At 41.2% G+C, this 18,907-nt stretch overlaps 1 protein-coding gene and 1 long non-coding RNA gene across 4 annotated transcripts in view; one reads left to right on the forward strand and one right to left on the reverse strand.

Annotated features, from left to right (window-relative positions):
• Positions 1–670: 670 nt before the first annotated feature.
• Positions 671–1,304, reverse strand: LOC146568203 (uncharacterized). Its single transcript, XR_014893583.1, has 3 exons — positions 1,238–1,304; positions 972–1,027; positions 671–890 (listed from the first exon to the last, which is right to left on the reverse strand). It is a non-coding gene; the product is annotated as an uncharacterized LOC146568203 (long non-coding RNA).
• A 361-nt stretch (positions 1,305–1,665) lies between these two features.
• Positions 1,666–18,907, forward strand: part of LOC146568204 (myoferlin-like) — a 28,597-nt gene continuing 11,355 nt past the window's right edge. The window contains exons 1-27 of one of the 3 annotated variants that reach the window (XM_085284082.1): positions 1,666–1,894; positions 2,474–2,529; positions 2,807–2,898; positions 6,794–6,902; positions 7,006–7,099; positions 7,222–7,385; positions 7,735–7,863; positions 8,063–8,125; positions 8,203–8,253; positions 8,343–8,373; positions 8,826–8,941; positions 9,078–9,204; positions 10,899–11,002; positions 11,117–11,185; positions 11,351–11,394; positions 12,028–12,110; positions 12,328–12,366; positions 12,660–12,784; positions 12,893–13,006; positions 13,507–13,684; positions 13,772–13,896; positions 14,053–14,162; positions 16,923–17,115; positions 17,367–17,522; positions 17,631–17,762; positions 17,880–18,043; positions 18,673–18,787. In XM_085284082.1, coding sequence (XP_085140208.1) covers positions 1,807–1,894; positions 2,474–2,529; positions 2,807–2,898; positions 6,794–6,902; positions 7,006–7,099; positions 7,222–7,385; positions 7,735–7,863; positions 8,063–8,125; positions 8,203–8,253; positions 8,343–8,373; positions 8,826–8,941; positions 9,078–9,204; positions 10,899–11,002; positions 11,117–11,185; positions 11,351–11,394; positions 12,028–12,110; positions 12,328–12,366; positions 12,660–12,784; positions 12,893–13,006; positions 13,507–13,684; positions 13,772–13,896; positions 14,053–14,162; positions 16,923–17,115; positions 17,367–17,522; positions 17,631–17,762; positions 17,880–18,043; positions 18,673–18,787 — 2,871 coding nt within the window. In that variant the 5' untranslated portion in view covers positions 1,666–1,806. The remainder of the gene's footprint in view (positions 1,895–2,473; positions 2,530–2,806; positions 2,899–6,793; positions 6,903–7,005; positions 7,100–7,221; positions 7,386–7,734; positions 7,864–8,062; positions 8,126–8,202; positions 8,254–8,342; positions 8,374–8,825; positions 8,942–9,077; positions 9,205–10,898; positions 11,003–11,116; positions 11,186–11,350; positions 11,395–12,027; positions 12,111–12,327; positions 12,367–12,659; positions 12,785–12,892; positions 13,007–13,506; positions 13,685–13,771; positions 13,897–14,052; positions 14,163–16,922; positions 17,116–17,366; positions 17,523–17,630; positions 17,763–17,879; positions 18,044–18,672; positions 18,788–18,907) is intronic. The other 2 variants (XM_085284080.1, XM_085284081.1) reach the window with 2 other exon arrangements.

The following is an 18,907-nucleotide window of genomic DNA, read 5'->3' on the forward strand; positions in this document are numbered from 1 at the left end:
ACCCCACAGACCTCTGTGGGTTAATCATTTAAAGAAGCAAAGTTATTCACCACCAAGAAAAGGCTGAGCTTTCTGAGCTTTATCAAGAATCTATGTATATGGGATATAGTTTCTACCATAAGTAGGACTGTCCAGAAATCCTAGATATTAAATCAGGAACATCTATATTCAAAATTAAGAGAGGGTAAAAGCGAAAAGTCATGATATGGTGGCATATTTTCAGCTATTCTTACCGTTCTTCAACTGATGTAGTTTAATCATTGCCAGGCAACCAGCAGCAGTTTTCTTCCTTATAATGAGCTATCAAAAGTGCTGTCTTACTATGTTTAATGAATATACTCAAGTCCCAGTGTTTCACAGTCTGCTGAGCAAGTCCTTGAACTTGATCTCCTTTTAGGCTTGCAATGTCATTTAAAGCAACCTTCTTTTATCCATCTGATAAAAGAGTCAATAACAGTCAAGAAGTCAATAATAATGAATAAGCTCAAACTGACCCACTGAGTGTTTTATAATGCACGTAAAAAGTAAAAATAAAAAGGGACAAGTGGAAATGATAACACATATGTTAATAATTATATTATTAAGTACCCCCATAGCAATTTAGACCTCAAAAACACAAATATTGTCAGGTTTCAGTTAACGGACTCAGGCGCAGACCGGGACTCCTTACAGGATTTACAGATTTTATTCACACAACGACACCAGGTGATGCTATTTACAAAGTGCTGGAGGGAGGGGAGGGGGGTCCAGGGTTCCGGGGTATGTGAGGGAAAAGACGGGGATCTGACGTCCTCCAAAGGCTCTCTCTCTTCACTCCCCACACTGGGGAAACACCATCCACTCACTCGTCCACGGGATGACAGGCAGGCAGGGAAAGGTCCGGGATAGATCTGTACACAGAGATAATAGTTAGAGGCGAACAGACGGAACGAACTCACAGATCCTTATTTGCAATCTACTGAGCGACTGACGCTGATAACTCAACGATCCAGCGACGAGTGACACAGTGCTGCTGTCTTAAATCGGCCTTGTGATTATCCCGATCGGCAGCAGGTGCGTGGGCCAGGGGCGGGAGCCCGTAATGAGCATCGCCCCGGCAGGAGAGAGAGAGAGAGAAAACATGTTGCCTAATACAGAATCAGCTGGTGAGGCACAGGGACCATGACAAATATGGTAGTTAAAGCCATAATTTGAAAAAAACAAACAAACGATGGACTGACCTATGAAAACTACTCACGTATTCACACGTTTGATCCCGATTTTTTTTCAGTTAGGTTAAAATCCATAAATGCATGAAAATTCGTGTCCAATAGACATTTCGTGACTATTTCAGGGACTGCTGAGAGACCAGGTCGTGCATCCGGGTACTGCCACCAGATGGAGCCAACCACGGTTGCAATGATGATCTTGGCTATAAGAGCTGGATTTTTTTTTTTTTTTTTTTTTTTAAAAGACACTTGCGAAACGTTTTTAAAGATTTATTTTTTAAGTTATTATCCGTTTCTTTTTCAGGAATGTGAATACACTTTTGTAGCCTATGAAACAACTATTTCCCAGTGAACCGTTTTCCAGCTGCGTTTTCTCTTTTCCACTCACACCAACAGAAGGCAGCAATAGTTAAGGCTGTTGCTCAGCATAATTATAGACCCGTGATCCGCCCTTGTTCCTGAATCCTGGAGCTAGACTTTGTCAGCCCTGCCCTGACAGCTTCTGTGATGGGGCCGTGAGGATGTCGGTCTTGCGTGGACATTTCTTCTTTTAAACTGATTAGTTTAGTTTTCTTTTCATTTAAACTCATTTGGTGTCATGTTGCGGGTTGTAGTAGAGTCGGCTAAGGGTCTACCTAAAAAGACCCTTGGAGTTCCTGATCCAATTACCACTGTGATTTTTAGAGGTAGGTCTCTTTTCTCTACACGTAAAACAGTTTGGGTGTGTTCTTGTCTTCAGTAAAAAGTAAATGTTGCCTAATAATTTGTAATAGTGATTGTTGCAGGGCTTGAAGTTTTTTAGGCATCTAATTTAATATTCTTTCATCTGGTTTGTGGTAGCTGAGGTACAGAGGTGCTGCTGAGCTCATCAGATGAACTGGCCAGATTACAAATGTTAAAAAACAAAAGTGCTTTTTTTTTTTTTAATCCAAGAATAATTTAATTTCCTGACGCATAGCTGGGGAGTGACTTGTTTGCATGTGTGTGATACAGTGAAATGAACTCGGGCAAAGAAGTGAACAGACAAGTTTGAGTCTGTACTCAAAGTTGGCTTCAGCCACAGAATTAAAATCATATATGACAGTTCTGCACAAGACAGAGCAGACACAGTACTGACTTACAGTACTGATCCTAGCATTGCTGTTGCTATAAAGGTACCGTGTCATTTGATTTAAAACAATAAGATGTAAGATGTAATAAGATACTTTTCTTAACTTTTCAATAAAAAGGGAGCATTAAGGAAAAAAAATGTGTTCCCCTTTCAGATGACAAGAAGAAAACAAAATCGATTGACAAAGAGTTGAATCCAGTGTGGAATGAGGTAAATCACACAGACAAAGAAACACTCTGCAATACTTCACTCCCTTTTACCTGTTTTTATTATTTTTTAAGATGAATTGCCAGGAATGTAGCAATACTTAATGCAAACTTTCCATACTGCAATTGCAGTCCCACACACCACATGGCTAACATACACACATATATGATTATCTGTAATATATATGTTGTTCCTTGATAAAATGTGCTTATTTAAGACATGACAGCAGTTTAGGTTCTGTATCTGATGGCATGCTTTTCTCACATTTGTTCACTTGTAGTTGGTTGAATTTGATCTAAAAGGCAAGGCACTGGACTCCAGCTCCTTCATCGATGTGATTGTGAAAGACTATGAAACTATTGGGAAAGATAAGTAAGTACACTGCATGCCTGGAAACTGAGATCCCCTCTCAGCTTTGTGCAACAAGTCATGAAAAGCTTTGCCTCACCTTACTGAATTACAATACAAGCTTAGTATTGTCTGAAACAGGAGCTTGTAAGAATTGAGCCTGTTTAGTCAGGTAGCAGATTAGTCAACACAGGTAGAGGTGTGTGTCCCGTTTTCTTTTATGTTGCTTTTAAGAAACTGATTATTCGCTTACTGCAGAGCCATCATAGCTTGAGCTATGCATGGGCTACCTGCTATTTGCACATGTCACAGGCTGCTACTACCAGTTGCTTAGAAGCAGGATCAGAACAACATAACAGCATCAACATATTGTGTGTGCGTGTGTGTGTGTGTCAGAACAAGGACACACCAATATAAACAAAAAGAAGTTTGATGTGTTCATAATAACTCAATATTGCAGCTATGTAGTTCGTTTTTTCCAACCCCCTCGGCCTGCTACACCCTTCTTGCCATGCTGAGACTTGCAGAGCTGTGTGGGATGCCTTCTTGTGCAACAATGGATGTCTTTTTTTCCCCCGTCTTTGAGATTTGTGTAGCACAGTGTGATAGAGAACAAAGCAAATTCTCAAAGCTAATGTGGAGTTGTTGTAGTAGATGTAGTGGTATGAGCTATTTTAATACTGTCTGAGTGAGATGTGCTGTAATGCCAAAAAAAGCCTGAACCTGCTCCAAAAATACGCTAAAAGGTTTTCACTTCCAGCTAAAGCCAGAATCCCATATGGGACTGATTCAGGCCAACCACAAGGAATGTTTCCCCAACATCACTAATTATCACGATCAAGGTCTTTTTTATGCTAAGAAAACCGATGATGCTAAAAGTTCTTGTTTTGTATGAAACATGTCAGTCCTGAGATGGATTTCCTGTGGATTTATGCACACATATGTGCTAAACTGAGTAAAAGTTTCCCTTGTGCATGGGACAGTCATAACTGAAGGAGGGGCTTTGCAAATGTGTCTCCATACAGAGTAAAGTTTTCCACTGAGCTGGCCGTCTGACACACTCTCTAAAGAGCTACAGAGTGGAAGCAGAGGAGGATTTGTCCTTCTCAGATAGCTTTGCAGATACTGTTATGGGTATTCCCTGTCGCTGTAGCAACAGGAGGGAGGAAAATACGCATTCTTCCTGACTAATTTGATTTTGTGAGGAATCAGAAGATTGTGGGATAAAGTCTCCCAGTGCAAACAGCGATGCAGTCTTTAACATGAAACTGAAGAAAAAAAGAGTCCAAGTATCAACAGCCATCATAGTTCATACCCTGCAGACAATGAATATCTACAGCATATTTCGTTGTAACTGCGACACTGTTTTCCACAGCTTCTGGTTAATAACTTACCTTTGAAGTCCATTTGAAAGCTTGTGGTCTTAACTATCCTCCTTTTACCTGCTTTGCATCCATCCCTGATAGAACTTTTCATTTCCCCTGTTATGCAGTTGAGGCTCAAATAGAGCTGTAGGCTTTTAGAAATCACTGAATGGTTCATGACTCGACAATAAAAAAATTAAAATGTAAGCGTATAAAATTTGACTGTATATTTGAAATGCAGAGATTTCCAGTTTGCCACAGTTTTTGGCTGAGGGAATTCTTTCATATCAAACGCTTAAGTAGTCTCATTTCCTGTTGGTCTGTGCAAATATTTCAAACCACTTTTCACTTGCCGATGAAAGATATTTCTGGGCTTTTAAGCTTTTTAAGTGCAACATGGGTGATTTTCACACTCTTGTCACAAATGTATCTCAGATGAGCCGCAATATTTCAAAGCCGAGCAGTCGTGCAAAGGGAAATGAATGTTGACAGAGGGTGGGTGGCAGACATTCAAGGTTATTTGTACTGTAAGTCACTCATTCCCGTTAACACATAGTTAATTATAGTGATTGAACTGATATAAGTGAGAACGTCATTGTGTCAGAGGCACCCTTGTATATTTGTATTCTTAGAAAAATTTAACATCCTGACAAAGTGGAAAAAAACCCTGAGTTATTACAATAATAACTCAGTATGAGTTCAGATTTTATCCTGCATGTAGGCGAGAGCAATATTTTGAACATGACATCACCAAGCCTCGACAATGGTCACAAAGTCTGCTGGTTGTTATTTGTTTAAATGGGAAGTTGGCACTCCAGGTATAATTTCCCTACTCTGCACTTACACCAGGGCTCTAATGATTTTCCCACTGCTCAGTGAGGACGCTAACACAGTTAGTACGGCACTACTTAGTATTTGAATGTTCTAAAAACAGCAGATATGCAAAGTCATGTGCTGAACCATGTCAAACTCTCCGCTGAATGGCCTTCATTTGTCGAGAGATTTTGGTCAGGCTATGCAAGGAAAAGCTCTAACACAGGCTCTTCCTGCTTGGAAACACTATTTGATAGAGCTTTAAATTCTGTTGTGTAATAAAATACACAAAAAGGGCTGGTTTAATATGAGGTTAAATGCCAGTTTCATGAGTCACTGAATGTCTAGGGAGTACCAGTGTTGGTCTCCTTCCTCATGTGGAATAATGACTGGATCTCCTCCCCACAATAAATTCTGTCCAAGTATTTGTACAGTGTCCTAAAGTCATCTCGACAAGTTAAGTTACTGCTCATCGTATCACCATGTCACACTCACTGCTGAGGTTTTTTGAGTACACTATTATAGTTCATGGATAGTAGTATATTTAAATCTCTTTCACACGAGATGTTTAAATGCTGTAGCCTTTGGTGTCAGATGTAGGTCAGCAGCAAGTTTATGTTGCAGGAATTCCTCCGCCAGGAATGCTGCCAAAATAAAATGAGTGTCCACCCAAAGAGAGACAACTTACACGGTGTTCATAACACTCCATTGGGTTAGCTGTATTCCTTTTGGACACAGTAATGTTTTCTCTGTCTATATCAGGAGGAGAAAACATGGGTTTGAAATTCTGGCCTTTTATACGTTTAGTTGCAAGTTTTGCAGTTTTAGTAGTTGCTGTCAAATTTCTTGTAATTGTGAAAGAATAAGCAAGATAAACAGGAAACAGTGTAGTTTTTGACTGCGCGCCAAGGCAGACACAGACACAATAAGCAATTAAAGGACAATGCTGGAAATGCTGAGATACACTGTGTGACACTGGTGTTTTGGGCATAGCTCACATAGCTCACAGCTCACATAGTTTCATTTGATTTATTTTCTTTAAAACATTAAAGGACACGTTAACTGAGGAACACAATTCTGTTTTTCCCAAGGAACATTAATCGGGTTAATAATTACTTGACTTTGGAGATGAAATAATTGGGTAATGCTGTAAGTAATATTACTTTTAGTAGATGTTTGATGCCTTCAAAGACGCATGAGATATATCAGAAAACCTGTTTTTTTTCGATCATTGCATGATACATATGGCAGTGGTGTTTTGCACATTTTAATACTGTAGAGTTGTATTGTGTTATTCATTTATTATTATTTGGAAGTTTAAACTTTATCACTCCCACTTTTTAAAGGTCTCCCAAATAGGAAGCGTTAATTCATTTCCGTCTTCGGTGCAGAAAGTTGTTGCTGTTTAAAACAGAGGCTGGTAGTATTGAGTGTGTGGTAGCTCATAGTGTTGTGTTTGTGCATCTGAACAAGTATGGTTTGTTAGCTCTGGGTGGTGACCTTCTCCATGGCTTTTTGTGTGAATGTAGACTTCACTGTGCACACATGCAGCTTTTAATTTTTGTGTAATCTGTGTAATCTGATTACTGGTAAATTTGCCGACTAAAATGGTAGCACATGTTTTGCCCGATTCAATCAGGACATTGAAACAGAATGGTCACCCGGCAAAGTCCTCCAAGTTGTGTGTGTGTTGTATGTATTGAAAAGTATGCTGTCTGACACTGTTTGTTTTTTTCCAATAGATTTCTCGGGTCTGCTAAAATCTATTTGAAAGACCTCGCTTCAGGTCAAGCGAGATCACTGCCGTGTAAAAATGTTCCCCTGGTCAGTGAAAGTGGACAGAATATTGGAGTAAGTTTTCATCCTTTGATATGAACTCAAAAATATAAGCAAAATATAATTTCATAAAAAATATATATTTAAAAGAGAAGACTAGCCAATAATTTCCTTTCAGGCAACAATCAATCTTTTGGTCGGCTATGATGCTCCAGCAAACGCTGTACCAAACCCCAATGATCCTCAGTCAGGAGAAACTACAGTGGATGCTGGTATGTTTATGTAATTTCCAGTAATACTGCACAATAGAGCATGTGTCTACTGAGAGTATTACATTTTTTTAGAGGTTTGTCAGGTATTTGACCTGTGATCGCCCTGTCTTTGTGCTTTTTAGGAGGTGGTGGTGGCGGCGAGGAGGGCAATGGAACTCTTCCAGATGGGAGCCAAAGCGGCCCTGCAGGGACGTCCCCATCCGGTGGTCAGTCGGTTAATCTTCGTCGGGGTGTGGCCAGGGCACAGAGTCGATATCGACTTGCAAATAAACCTCAGGACTTTCAGGTCAGTTTGATTATCAATAAAGATCAATAACTGCAGAAAAAAACTTTGGATGTGCTGGTGAGGATCAGAACACGAGGATCGTGAACTTTAAATTAAGCCCTTCATGAGTGAGATGTTACTAAAATATTTATGTAGTTGGTGGTGTACAAATTTGTACAGTGCATTGATTCTATGTTCATGGGAGAAGATTGTTTATAGACAAGATATATATTCCTCAGACAAAAATCTGTGAGGAATATTTTCAGCACCTTGTTAAATCTGTACCACGAAGAATTAAGGCAGGTCTGAAGTCAAAAGGCTTCATGTGTGGTGTACCTGTAAATTTATCCTCCCTCATTCTGTCTCTCAGATTCGAGTCCGGATCATCGAGGCCCGTCAGTTGCCTGGCAACAACATCAAACCAGTAGTCAAGGTTTACGTTTGTGGGCACACCCACAGGACCAGGATTAAGAGGGGAAACAACCCCTTCTTCGATGAGGTACTGCCATTTATTTGCACAGAGTGACTACACAAAACTCAGATATGGATAAAAATATTTTTCTTATTCTATCAATCTCATTATAACTAATTAAAGTCGAGTCTATCCAAACATGCCACACCAGATTCTACAGAGATGTGAAATGTTTTGCTTTGTTTGAACCTTGTATGATGTTTTTTTCCTTTTTCCTTTTTTGCAGATATTCTTCTACAATGTCCACATGTTACCGTCCGATCTGTTTGATGAGAACATTAGTTTTCGGGTTAGTATTAATAGGAAATGTTGAAGTCCTCTGTTAGCATTTATACCACCTGCTGATGGTTGCACTCTTCTCTGCAGGTGTATAACTCCTGTTCACTGAGGGCTGACAGTCTTATGGGAGAATTCAAGGTACCCGGTCTACTCTCCTCCATACAAAATGCTGAAACATCTAAAATGACAAACAAGTCTGGCTAATCTCATCTTATTCTCTCAAACAGGTGGACGTTGGTTATGTTTATGATGAGCCAGGTAAGCTGGTTCAACCACAGATTTGAGTGTCATTTGCATCCACACAGACGGTACTTTAGTTTATTTTGTGGAGATCATAATGCAGTGGGCTGCTGTCAGTGTCGCATGGTGCATGGTGGAGGAGAAAATCTTAGACAAAGTGACCAGTTTAAAGGTCAAAATCAAGACAAAAAACTAAGACCAATTACAACTTTGTAGGCAAAATGTCAGTATTGTGTTACTGGTGCCAACAAGGGGCCAAAAAGCTTGTGCCAGATTTAGTAACCACTATGTTATTTAATGTCTCCACATCTAAAATGCTGAAAACTAATTTTCTTTTACTTTTTCTGAGATTTTTTCAAAGTTACAAAGTCTGAAGTGCTTTTTAACTTCTCCACACACTCTCCCTGATGGTGCCCTAGTAAAGTCTGTTTATCCTATGTGGTATTTTTATGTGTGTGGTCCTTTTACAGCCCATTGTGTCATGAGGAAGTGGATCCTTTTGAATGACCTAGATGACTCCAGCTCTGGGGCTAAAGGCTACCTGAAAGTCAGCCTCTTTGTTGTCGGGACTGGCGATGATCCTCCGGTATGACCGATGAGCTGCAGCTCTCAGAGGACTTTGACTGCAGCTCTTTGCTTCCTCCTCCACAATGTAAATAGGCTGCTTACACGATTCGCTTTCTCTCATGCATTCTTTCTTTGTTCTGCCTCAAACGCTGCAGGTGGAAAAGAGAGAGTCCAATGATGACCATGATGACATAGAGAGTAATCTGCTGCTTCCAGCGGGCGTGACTCTTAGATGGGCCACGCTGTCACTGAAGGTGTTCAGAGCTGAGGACATTCCCCAGAGTAAGAGCAGATCTAGATCAGCATTCACTCTGCATTTATACCAAACCGACTGGTCATTTAAATCATAATAAAATGAAGTTTAGTTCTCCTTGTTAACCCTATTAAACTGATGTTTTTATTGTCTTAAATAAATTAAGACTGATTCTTTCTTGCACTGTGTTAAAAACGGTTCTTTTGATTCTTAGGGCCAAAAAGACACAGCTCAAAAGTGGTCTTTTACTTTAAAAAATGATCTTTATTTACATATCCCGGGATATGGAGACTGAGCACACACAGAAACGCCTGCTCACATCAGCCAGTCTCAAACAGAAAACAGGAAGCCAGGTTATTTATGTACCTCTCGACGTCACATACGTCACACACAGTTTCATTACCAGTGTTGGTCAAGTTACTTGAAAAAAGTAATCAGTAACTAATTACTGATTACTTCCCCAAAAAAGTAATCCCGTTACTTTACTGATTCCTTATTTTCAAAAGTAATTAATCACTTAGTTACTTAGTTACTTTTTAAAAACACGATTTACAACCTGAATAGGTGATAAAGCGATAGATCTCTCAGCCCAATTCTACTTTTTCTACAATCCATCATACAAAATGTAATCAAATGGAAAAGTCCCTTTTTAAAACTTGTTTTATTAGTTTTAATCTTTTAACTTTATGCATCAAGCAAAAATTTAATTATATGCAACACTCTCTGACTGGAAGAAATTTGTTTAATATTTAAACCTATTTTCTGCACATTCCAGCACATAAAAAGTGTTTACACTCAGTCTTTCAAATAGATGCAAGTAAAACACAGCAGAGAATAAATAAAATCAAAGACTAGCGGTCCTTTTGCTCTATTTTCACCTGTAAAGCAGGAGTGAGGTAGGCGGAGATTTACCCTGGTGCAGGTGTGCCGCAGCGGTCAGTGGAAGAATCCGCGAGTTTCTCTGTGAATTTCCCATTACGTCGTAGCGCACTCGGTGCTTGCTTGGAAGTTTAGGGGTTTTTTTTTCGCTGTAAAAAGAAGTTTTCTTCCCACGCACAACGGACACTAATGTTTTTGTCACTTTTTATGGAATCAAACTCAAAGTAAGGTCAGTACTTTCACGCTTTAAACGCTGCATGCTCATACTCTCTCCCGCACTTGATATATGATCCATTGTTGATCTGCAGACAGCTGTTGTCACGAACATCGCACTCGCTTACGTCACTGTCATGAGACATTCTCGCAAAAAAAATCACGGTTTTAGTAACGCAGTAATGCAGCGTTCCTACGGGAAAGTAACGGTAATCTAATTACCGTTTTTGCAATAGTAATCCCTTACTTTACTCGTTACCTGAAAAAAGTAATCAGATTACAGTAACGCGTTACTGCCCATCTCTGTTCATTACACACAACACTTCTTCTATTCAGTTCCTCTTTTCTGTGTCTGATTTTATTGATATGCCTGTGCACTAAAACTTCCTGTGCAGCTTGCAATAACCTCCTCTTTCTAAAGTCTGTTGAGAGGGCAACCTGTCACCCTTCTGTCTGAACTTAGTTTCACTCTGTCTGGAGCTCATATTCTACAAAAACATGCAGTTTCTGGTCAGCCTGTAACCTAGTTTTACACTGAAGTCTGGGTCTCTCTCATATAAACCAATAATAATCAGCATATAAGCATTTAAGATTATATATTTATTACCTAACAACTGTTTTCTTGCTACAGTGGATGATGCATTTGTCCAGAATTTGAAAGAACTTTTTGGAGGAGAAGCAAACAAGAAAAACCTGGTGGATCCCTTTTTGGAGGCTAGCTTTGCTGGCAGAAAGGTTCTCGATTTTCCTCCTTTTTTTTGGGCTATAATGTTAGATTAAGAAAATTAGATTTTTTATTCTTATCCTATAGAGAAAAAAATGCTGATGTGTGTTATTCTGCCTCTCCAGTTGTGCACACAAATCATTGAGACGAATGCCAACCCAGAGTGGAACGAAGTACTGAACCTTCAAGTCAAGGTAGTGCTCCTTAAGATAAAAGCTAAATAGCAGAAAGTAACAGAGAAATTACTGTGTTTAAGCTTTTTTGTGTGTGTGTGTGTGTGTGTGTGTGTGTGTGTGTGTGTGTGTGTGTGTGTGTGTGTGTGTGTGTGTGTGTGTGTGTGTGTGTGTGTGTGTCTCTAGTTCCCCTCCATGTGTGAGCGTGTCAAACTAACGGTGTTTGATTGGTAAGTTAAATACAATTACGGTTTAACTGTAATGTTCTGTTCTTCTTCTTTTTTTTATATTATTACTAAAGAAAATATGAGGCACTTGCTTTTGGCTGAAACAGTATTGCACAAAGTTTGTGTAGTGTGGTCAGTGTGTGTGTGCACGCAGGTGTGTGCATATCCTTGTCCTAATACTAGCTTTAAGAGAATAATGCTGTGCTAGCCACACCCTTCCCTGAATAACATGCTCGGCTGGCACTGACTCTCGGGTCATCATTGTGTGTTTCTGAGAAAAGCAACTGTCAGATAACTCGGCTCCAGGAAGGCTGGATAGAAAAAAAGTGCCAGAGGAAAAGGTTAGAAAAAAGTCTGTTAGGTGTTGAAAATATACTGAGAGGGCCATAAAGTCCACTGTGAAAAAAAGAAAGAAAAAACAGAAAACATCCCAAAACTTCCAACAAAAAGCAATAAAACGTGAGCCATTGTTCAATGTCCTACTTCATAGTGGTAGTGGACAAAGCAGAGCGTAGCACCGCAGATACACTGTGACATTTGCATGTCATTTTACAGTTAATCGCACGAGTGCGGGCTATGTGTCTATGTGTGCATGTTTGTGTGGACTGGGCCTGAAGTTATTATGTGTGACTGCAGGGATCGTTTGACAGGAAATGATGCCATCGGCACCACGTACCTGAATCTGGCCAACATAGCCTCCTCTGGTGGAGAGATAGAAGGTAATCATTTATTTATGTCTACTTTATCCCAGAAAACAGGACCAAGACGTAACATTTTAGCTTTAAATTAAAACGTCAGCAGAGAAGTTGATTTTTTCTTCATCTCACATATCTAGATGTTGTTGTATGAGTGTATGAAAAATGCATTATACCAATGTGCCTCATTGTGTTCCCTTCTAAATGGTACTCGACTTGTCCTTTTCTTCTCCTGGAATAGAGGAACATCCAGAATATGGGGCAACGGCGTCTTATGAAGGTTTCTCTTTTTGCTCTGTGTTGCATGGGTCATAGCGCATGACGCTCGTGCTACAATGTTGATTATGTCTAACTTTCTTTGTTCCCTGTTGCCAATATAACTGTGCGTTGCTCTGTTTTCATATTGAATGTTTTGCTGTCACAGTCTCTGCACCTGCTTGCCCCACCATTCACTGCCTCCAGCCGCCACCTCCAATAGTCACCTAGTAACACCTAGTGGCATCAAACCTTTCGCTTTAACTTGACTTTGCTTCACTATATCAGCTTGACTGTTTTGCCATTTTCTCTCTCCAGGTAACTCAGGGGAGTCTGAGGTGGGCTTCCTGCCTGCGTTTGGGCCCTGTTATATCAACTTGTATGGCAGCCCCAGAGAGTTCACTGGCTTCCCAGACCCCTATGAGGATCTCAATTTTGGCAAGGTAGTGGAGAAGACACGATAACTGCTATCTTATGAATTTCTCTTTCATGCTTTTTCTTCAATCGCCTTTGTTGGGTTTTTAAGATTTCATTATGTTGTCCTTGTAAAGGGAGAAGGCGTGGCGTACAGAGGCAGGATTCTGGTCGAGCTGTCCACTAAGCTAGAGGGGAAAGCAGACAAAGCAGTAGACAAAATCCACAGTGATGACGTCCTGGTGGTACAGGTATTGGCTGTCGTGTGGCTGGGTTCAATTTTCACTTTTCCTGTTACTTTTTTCATAGGTCAAAACCACAGACTGTATATAAAAGATGGATGCATATTTGGATATCACCCTTATATGAGTGACTTGTCAATCTTGGCTTAAGGCGTACCCTGCTTTATCTTCCATGTTATTCTGAATGAGCCCATAAGTTAGAAAATAAACAACAAGATTATAAGCTAGTTATTGAAATCATAAGATCTTTAGAAAAAAGTTTAATGAGCCAATGAATCGTGTGGAAGGCTGACTAATTTGGTCAGAGACTTCTCATGGACATAGAATTGGGTTTCTTTTTGGAACCAATAGTCACCCCCTGCTTTCCATTAGGAAGAATGCATTTTTAAGGCACCTTTAGCGCTGGGTTCAGTTTTTAAGACCAGAAGCTATGGCCATCTTTTATATACAGCCTATAGTCAACAACTTTCTACCTCTCTTTCTCTGTTCTGCGTCTCCTCCTTAATCAGAAATACCAGAGGAGGAGAAAATACTGCCTCTGTGCAGTCTTCCACAGCGCCTCAATGATTCAGGAACCTGGAGAACCAATCCAGTTTGAGGTCAGCATCGGTAATTATGGCAACAAACTGGACACCACCTGCAAACCGCTGGCCTCCACCACACAATATAGTTGTGCTATATTTGATGGTGAGTGGTGAAATCTGCACTGAATACATGATGTTCTCAAGCACTGAATGACCACATGATTTTTAATGGCATGTAATGTTTCTCCAGGTAATCATTATTACTACCTGCCCTGGGCAAACACTAAGCCAGTGGTTGTGGTTACCTCATACTGGGAGGACATCAGCCACCGTCTGGACTCCGTCAACATCATCCTCTACATTACTCACCACTTGGTAATACTGCAATGAATGCTTTCAGTTGAGTTTAGGATTCATGGCCTGTACAGAGCCTGCTTTGAAACGGCTCTGCTAATGTTTGACATGTGTTTGTAACTCCGTGAGGTGGGAGCATAATCCAACATAATCCTCACCACTGTTTTGTTGTTGCAGCAATCAAACTTGGAGGAATTTAAAATGGCAATCTTGGCAAAAGTCTCAGACAACCAGCTAGCTGAGGTGTGGCTGAAGTTACTCAATCAGCTGATTGAAGACCTAGAAAGGTAAATGGAGCACGTTGTGAGAAATACAAATAAATGAAGCACAAGTACATCCTGGTGATTCACGGGATGGATCCCTTGAATAGAAATAAATAAATAAATATATATATATATATATATATATATATATATATATATATATATATATATATATATATATATATATATATATAAAAAACACCCAGCACGCCCATGCGGGCGGTTTATCCTTCAAGCTCGGGTCCTCTACCAGAGGCCTGGGAGCTTGAGGGTCCTGCGCAGTATCTTAGCTGTTCCCAGGACTGCGCTCTTCTGGACAGAGATCTCCGATGTTGTTCCTGGGATCTGCTGGAGCCACTCGCCTAGCTTGGGAGTCACCGCACCTAGTGCTCCGATTACCACGGGGACCACCGTTACCTTCACCCTCCACATCCTCTCGAGCTCTTCTCTGAGCCCTTGGTATTTCTCCAGCTTCTCGTGTTCCTTCTTCCTGATATTGCTGTCATTCGGAACCGCTACATCGATCACTACGGCCATCTTCTTCTGTTTGTCTACCACCACTATGTCCGGTTGGTTAGCCACCACCATTTTGTCCATCTGTATCTGGAAGTCCCACAGGATCTTAGCTCGGTCATTCTCCACCACCCTTGGGGGCATCTCCCATTTTGACCTCGGGACTTCCAGGTTATACTCGGCACAGATGTTCCTGTACACTATGCCGGCCACTTGGTTATGGCGTTCCATGTATGCCTTGCCTGCTAGCATCTTGCACCCTGCTGTTATGTGCTGGATTGTCTCTGGGGCATCTTTACACAGCCTGCACCTGGGGTCCTGCCTGGTGTGATAGACCCCAGCCTCTATGGATCTTGTGCTCAGAGCTTGTTCTTGTGCTGCCATGATTAGTGCCTCTGTGCTGTCTTTCAGTCCAGCTTTGTCCAGCCACTGGTAGGATTTCTGGATATCAGCCACCTCCTCTATCTGCCGGTGGTACATACCGTGCAGGGGCCTGTCCTTCCATGATGGTTCCTCGTCTCCCTCCTCTTTCTTGGGTTTCTGCTGCCTGAGGTATTCACTGAGCACTCGGTCAGTTGGGGCCATCTTCCTAATGTATTCTTGGATGTTCGTTGTCTCATCCTGGACTGTGGTGCTGACACTCACCAGTCCCCGGCCCCCTTCCTTCCGCTTAGCGTACAGCCTCAGGGTGCTGGATTTGGGGTGAAACCCTCCATGCATGGTAAGGAGCTTTCTTGTCTTTATGTCAGTGGCTTCTATCTCCTCCTTTGGCCAGCCTATTACCCCAGCAGGGTACCTGATCACGGGCAGGGCGTACGTGTTGATGGCCCGGATCTTGTTCTTACCATTCAGCTGACTCCTCAGGACTTGCCTGACCCTCTGCAGGTACTTGGTGGTTGCAGCTTTTCTAGCGGCCTCTTCATGGTTCCCATTCGCCTGTGGGATCCCCAAGTACTTGTAACTGTCCTCTATGTCTGCAATGTTGCCTTCTGGTAGTTCAATCCCCTCAGTTCTGACTACCTTCCCTCTCTTTGTTACCATCCGACTACACTTCTCCAGTCCGAACGACATTCCAATGTCATTGCTGTATAGCCTGGTGGTGTGGATCAGTGAATCGATGTCTCGTTCACTCTTGGCATACAGCTTGATGTCATCCATGTACAGGAGGTGGCTGACAACTGCTCCGTTCTGTAGTCGGTATCCGTAGCCAGTCTTGTTAATGATCTCACTGAGGGGGTTCAGGCCTATGCAGAACAGCAGTGGGGACAGAGCATCTCCTTGGTAGATCCCGCACTTGATGGTGACTTGTGCTATGGGCTTGGAGTTGGCCTCTAGCGTTGTACGCCACATCCCCATTGAGTTCCTGATGAAGGCTCTTAGGGTCCCATTGATCTTGTACAATTCTAGGCATTCCAGTATCCAGCTGTGGGGCATTGAGTCATAGGCCTTCTTGTAATCAATCCAGGCAGTGCACAGGTTGGTCAGTCTGGTCTTGCAGTCTCGGCTGATTGTTCTGTCTACCAGTAGCTGGTGTTTTGCGCCTCTGGTATTCTTGCCAATTCCTTTCTGTCGGCGGAAGGGGCTACATGAATAGGATGAGGGACCTATGGATATATATATATATATATATATATATATATATATATATATGTATAAAATCCATTTATCAAAGGACCTGTGACTTATCTCACCTGTTTTGAATTGCATTTTTTAGTTCAAGTCTTATTTATCCTCTACTATAGCCACTCTTAGATATGTGGTAGTACTGGTCATAAGACATAAGCATGGAGGGTTGTTCAAAAAAATTGTAACATTTTATGGATACATACACTTGAAAAGTTTCCCTTTAGACTCACTAGCTTAGATTAATTTGTGAATGAATTCTCTGTGTCATATCTCTAATGTGTAGCAACTGTTTAGAGATCATGGTCCTTTTTTAACTCTAGAGTGACCTACTGCCTAAGAAACATGCAGTGTATAATGACTACTCGGCCTGATTCCTACATGAAGTACACAAACTATTGAGAGTACATGATTTATATATTAGGTAAAAATGGGGGGGAAAAAGGATTTTACATAAAACACTGTCTTAATTTGACAGCAATTCATAACAGTTGAGATATGCCACATATTTGCTTGAGAGGATTTTGAGTATATAAGATGATAGTAGGCTGAGAAAGAACCGGCTTCAGTTATGAAGAGTTAACTGCTTAATTATTTAACTTTTTTGGCCGCGCTGAAATGAGTAAGATTGTGTCTGCTTTCCTTGAGTTTCCCAACACCTGAGCTCGAGGGCCACTCCAACCTGACAACTCTGGACATCCAAATCAAGAAGCTGCGAGACAGGGCTTTGACCAGCATCAAAGATGGAGCCAGACGCATGAGAGAGGAGGCCGGAGAGATCCGTGACACTTTGTCCGATTTGGAGTCCTGGGTAGAAAAGCTCAAAACGCTGGCTGAAGAGGTATAAACACAGCAAAAATGCTTCTTTGATTTAAAAAAAAATTGCATTAGTAGGAAAAATAGTATTTGTAGGAATCTGTACAGCATTGATTATATACACTGTGTCATGCAAAAGCCTCGTTATGCAGTAACATGTCAAAAGAATGCAAGACATTCATCCTAATTATTGGACAAATCTGTGTGCTAAGGCATGATACACAGTCTTTCCATAAGCACTGCATAAGTTCACATGGTTTTTCTAACTGTGTCCAGCCCCAGATCAGCATGCCTGATGTGATCATCTGGATGCTACGGGGTGAGAAAAGAGTGGCCTGCAGTCGCATCCCAGCTCATCAGATCCTCTACTCTACATTCAGTGAGCAGGCCTGTGGGCAGCATTGCGGCAAGACACAGACTGTGTATTTACAGGTACACATGAACTGTCAAAAACAGACAAAATAAATAAATAAAAGAAATGTTTGAATGTTATGTAGTAATCAGCTGCTTTTCTATGCTTTTTATTCTCCATCTCCACAGTACCCCATGGACAAGAACAAGGGCTTAAAGGTGCCAGTTCAGATTAGAGTTAACATGTGGCTGGGTCTGTCTGCACATGAGAAAAAGTTCAGCTCATACTCCGAGGGAAGCTTCAGTGTGTTTGCCGAACTGGTATGTTTCTCCCACACATACCTGGGATTCACACACAAGTATTACATTGTAATACATGTGTCTTATTACAAGTGTTCTCAGCTCCTAAAACCAAGCCCGTCTTCCTGTGTATTACAGTACGAAAATCAGGCTCAGGTGTTCGGGAAGTGGGGGACTACGGGACTGGTGGGGCGCCATAAGTTTTCTGATGTAACCGGCAAACTAAAGCTAAAAAAGGAGTACTTCATTCCACCCAGAGGATGGGAGTGGGAGTCTGAGTGGTTCATTGATCCAGAGAAAGCGTGAGTGTAATTGGAATTGGTCATCTAAGCAGGATTTGTTTGATGTTTTCACCACTACCTTACCTTGGTAAACACTGAGTGGTGCAGTGTGAAGGAAATAAGCCACATGGACTCTCTCATGTTTACATTCTCCTCATGCCACAGAGCAGTCAATTAATGGAAATGTATCAAACTGACGGAAGTCATTCACGTAATCTTTTTAACCTATCTGTAAACTCAGAGGCGAACTCATTCTGCACTCCAAGTGTTACCAGCCGATTTTTGCCTCTCACTGTATACCCAAACTTCTAGCTGTCAAAAAAAGCAGAGTAAAGTGGAAAAACAGAACTCCCAAACATTGTTTGATGGAGGGTGTCAGACGTGAGTCTAACAGTAATAATATGGAGCACATACTTTCAGTAAGATGAGCACAGGGTTTGTTAGGCTAACTTATCGGTTAGGAAACTCCCAACATGTAAACACTGCTTGACAAACTATGTAAACGCTTCCTTGTGTTTCACACCACACGCACACACGCTACAGTGCACTGATGTTGCTGCGTGTTTTGTGTTTTTGATACTGACGTTTGCAACGGTAGATATTCTCATTGTTGAATTCTCTTTTCATATTTAGTCTTATTTCATATTCAGTCTGCTAACAGAAGCTGATGCAGGACACACTGAATTCATGGATGAGGTTTTCCAGAATGAGACCCGCTTCCCAGGTGGAGACTGGAAGGCTGCTTCTGAACCCTTCACTGATGTGGTGAGAACACAGTTTTCTTTTCTTCTTGATAAACAAATATCGAGGCATTAATGTAACCATACACATTAACTGCTGACTCACCCAAATGCCTGGAATAGATAATAATCCCACACTCTTAAT

Source organism: Mchenga conophoros, linkage group LG8 (assembly GCF_057382185.1).
Source record: "Mchenga conophoros isolate Kocher_MC1m ecotype Shallow Benthic linkage group LG8, M_conophoros_male_GT1.1, whole genome shotgun sequence".
In the NCBI taxonomy this organism is placed as follows: domain Eukaryota; kingdom Metazoa; phylum Chordata; class Actinopteri; order Cichliformes; family Cichlidae; genus Mchenga; species Mchenga conophoros.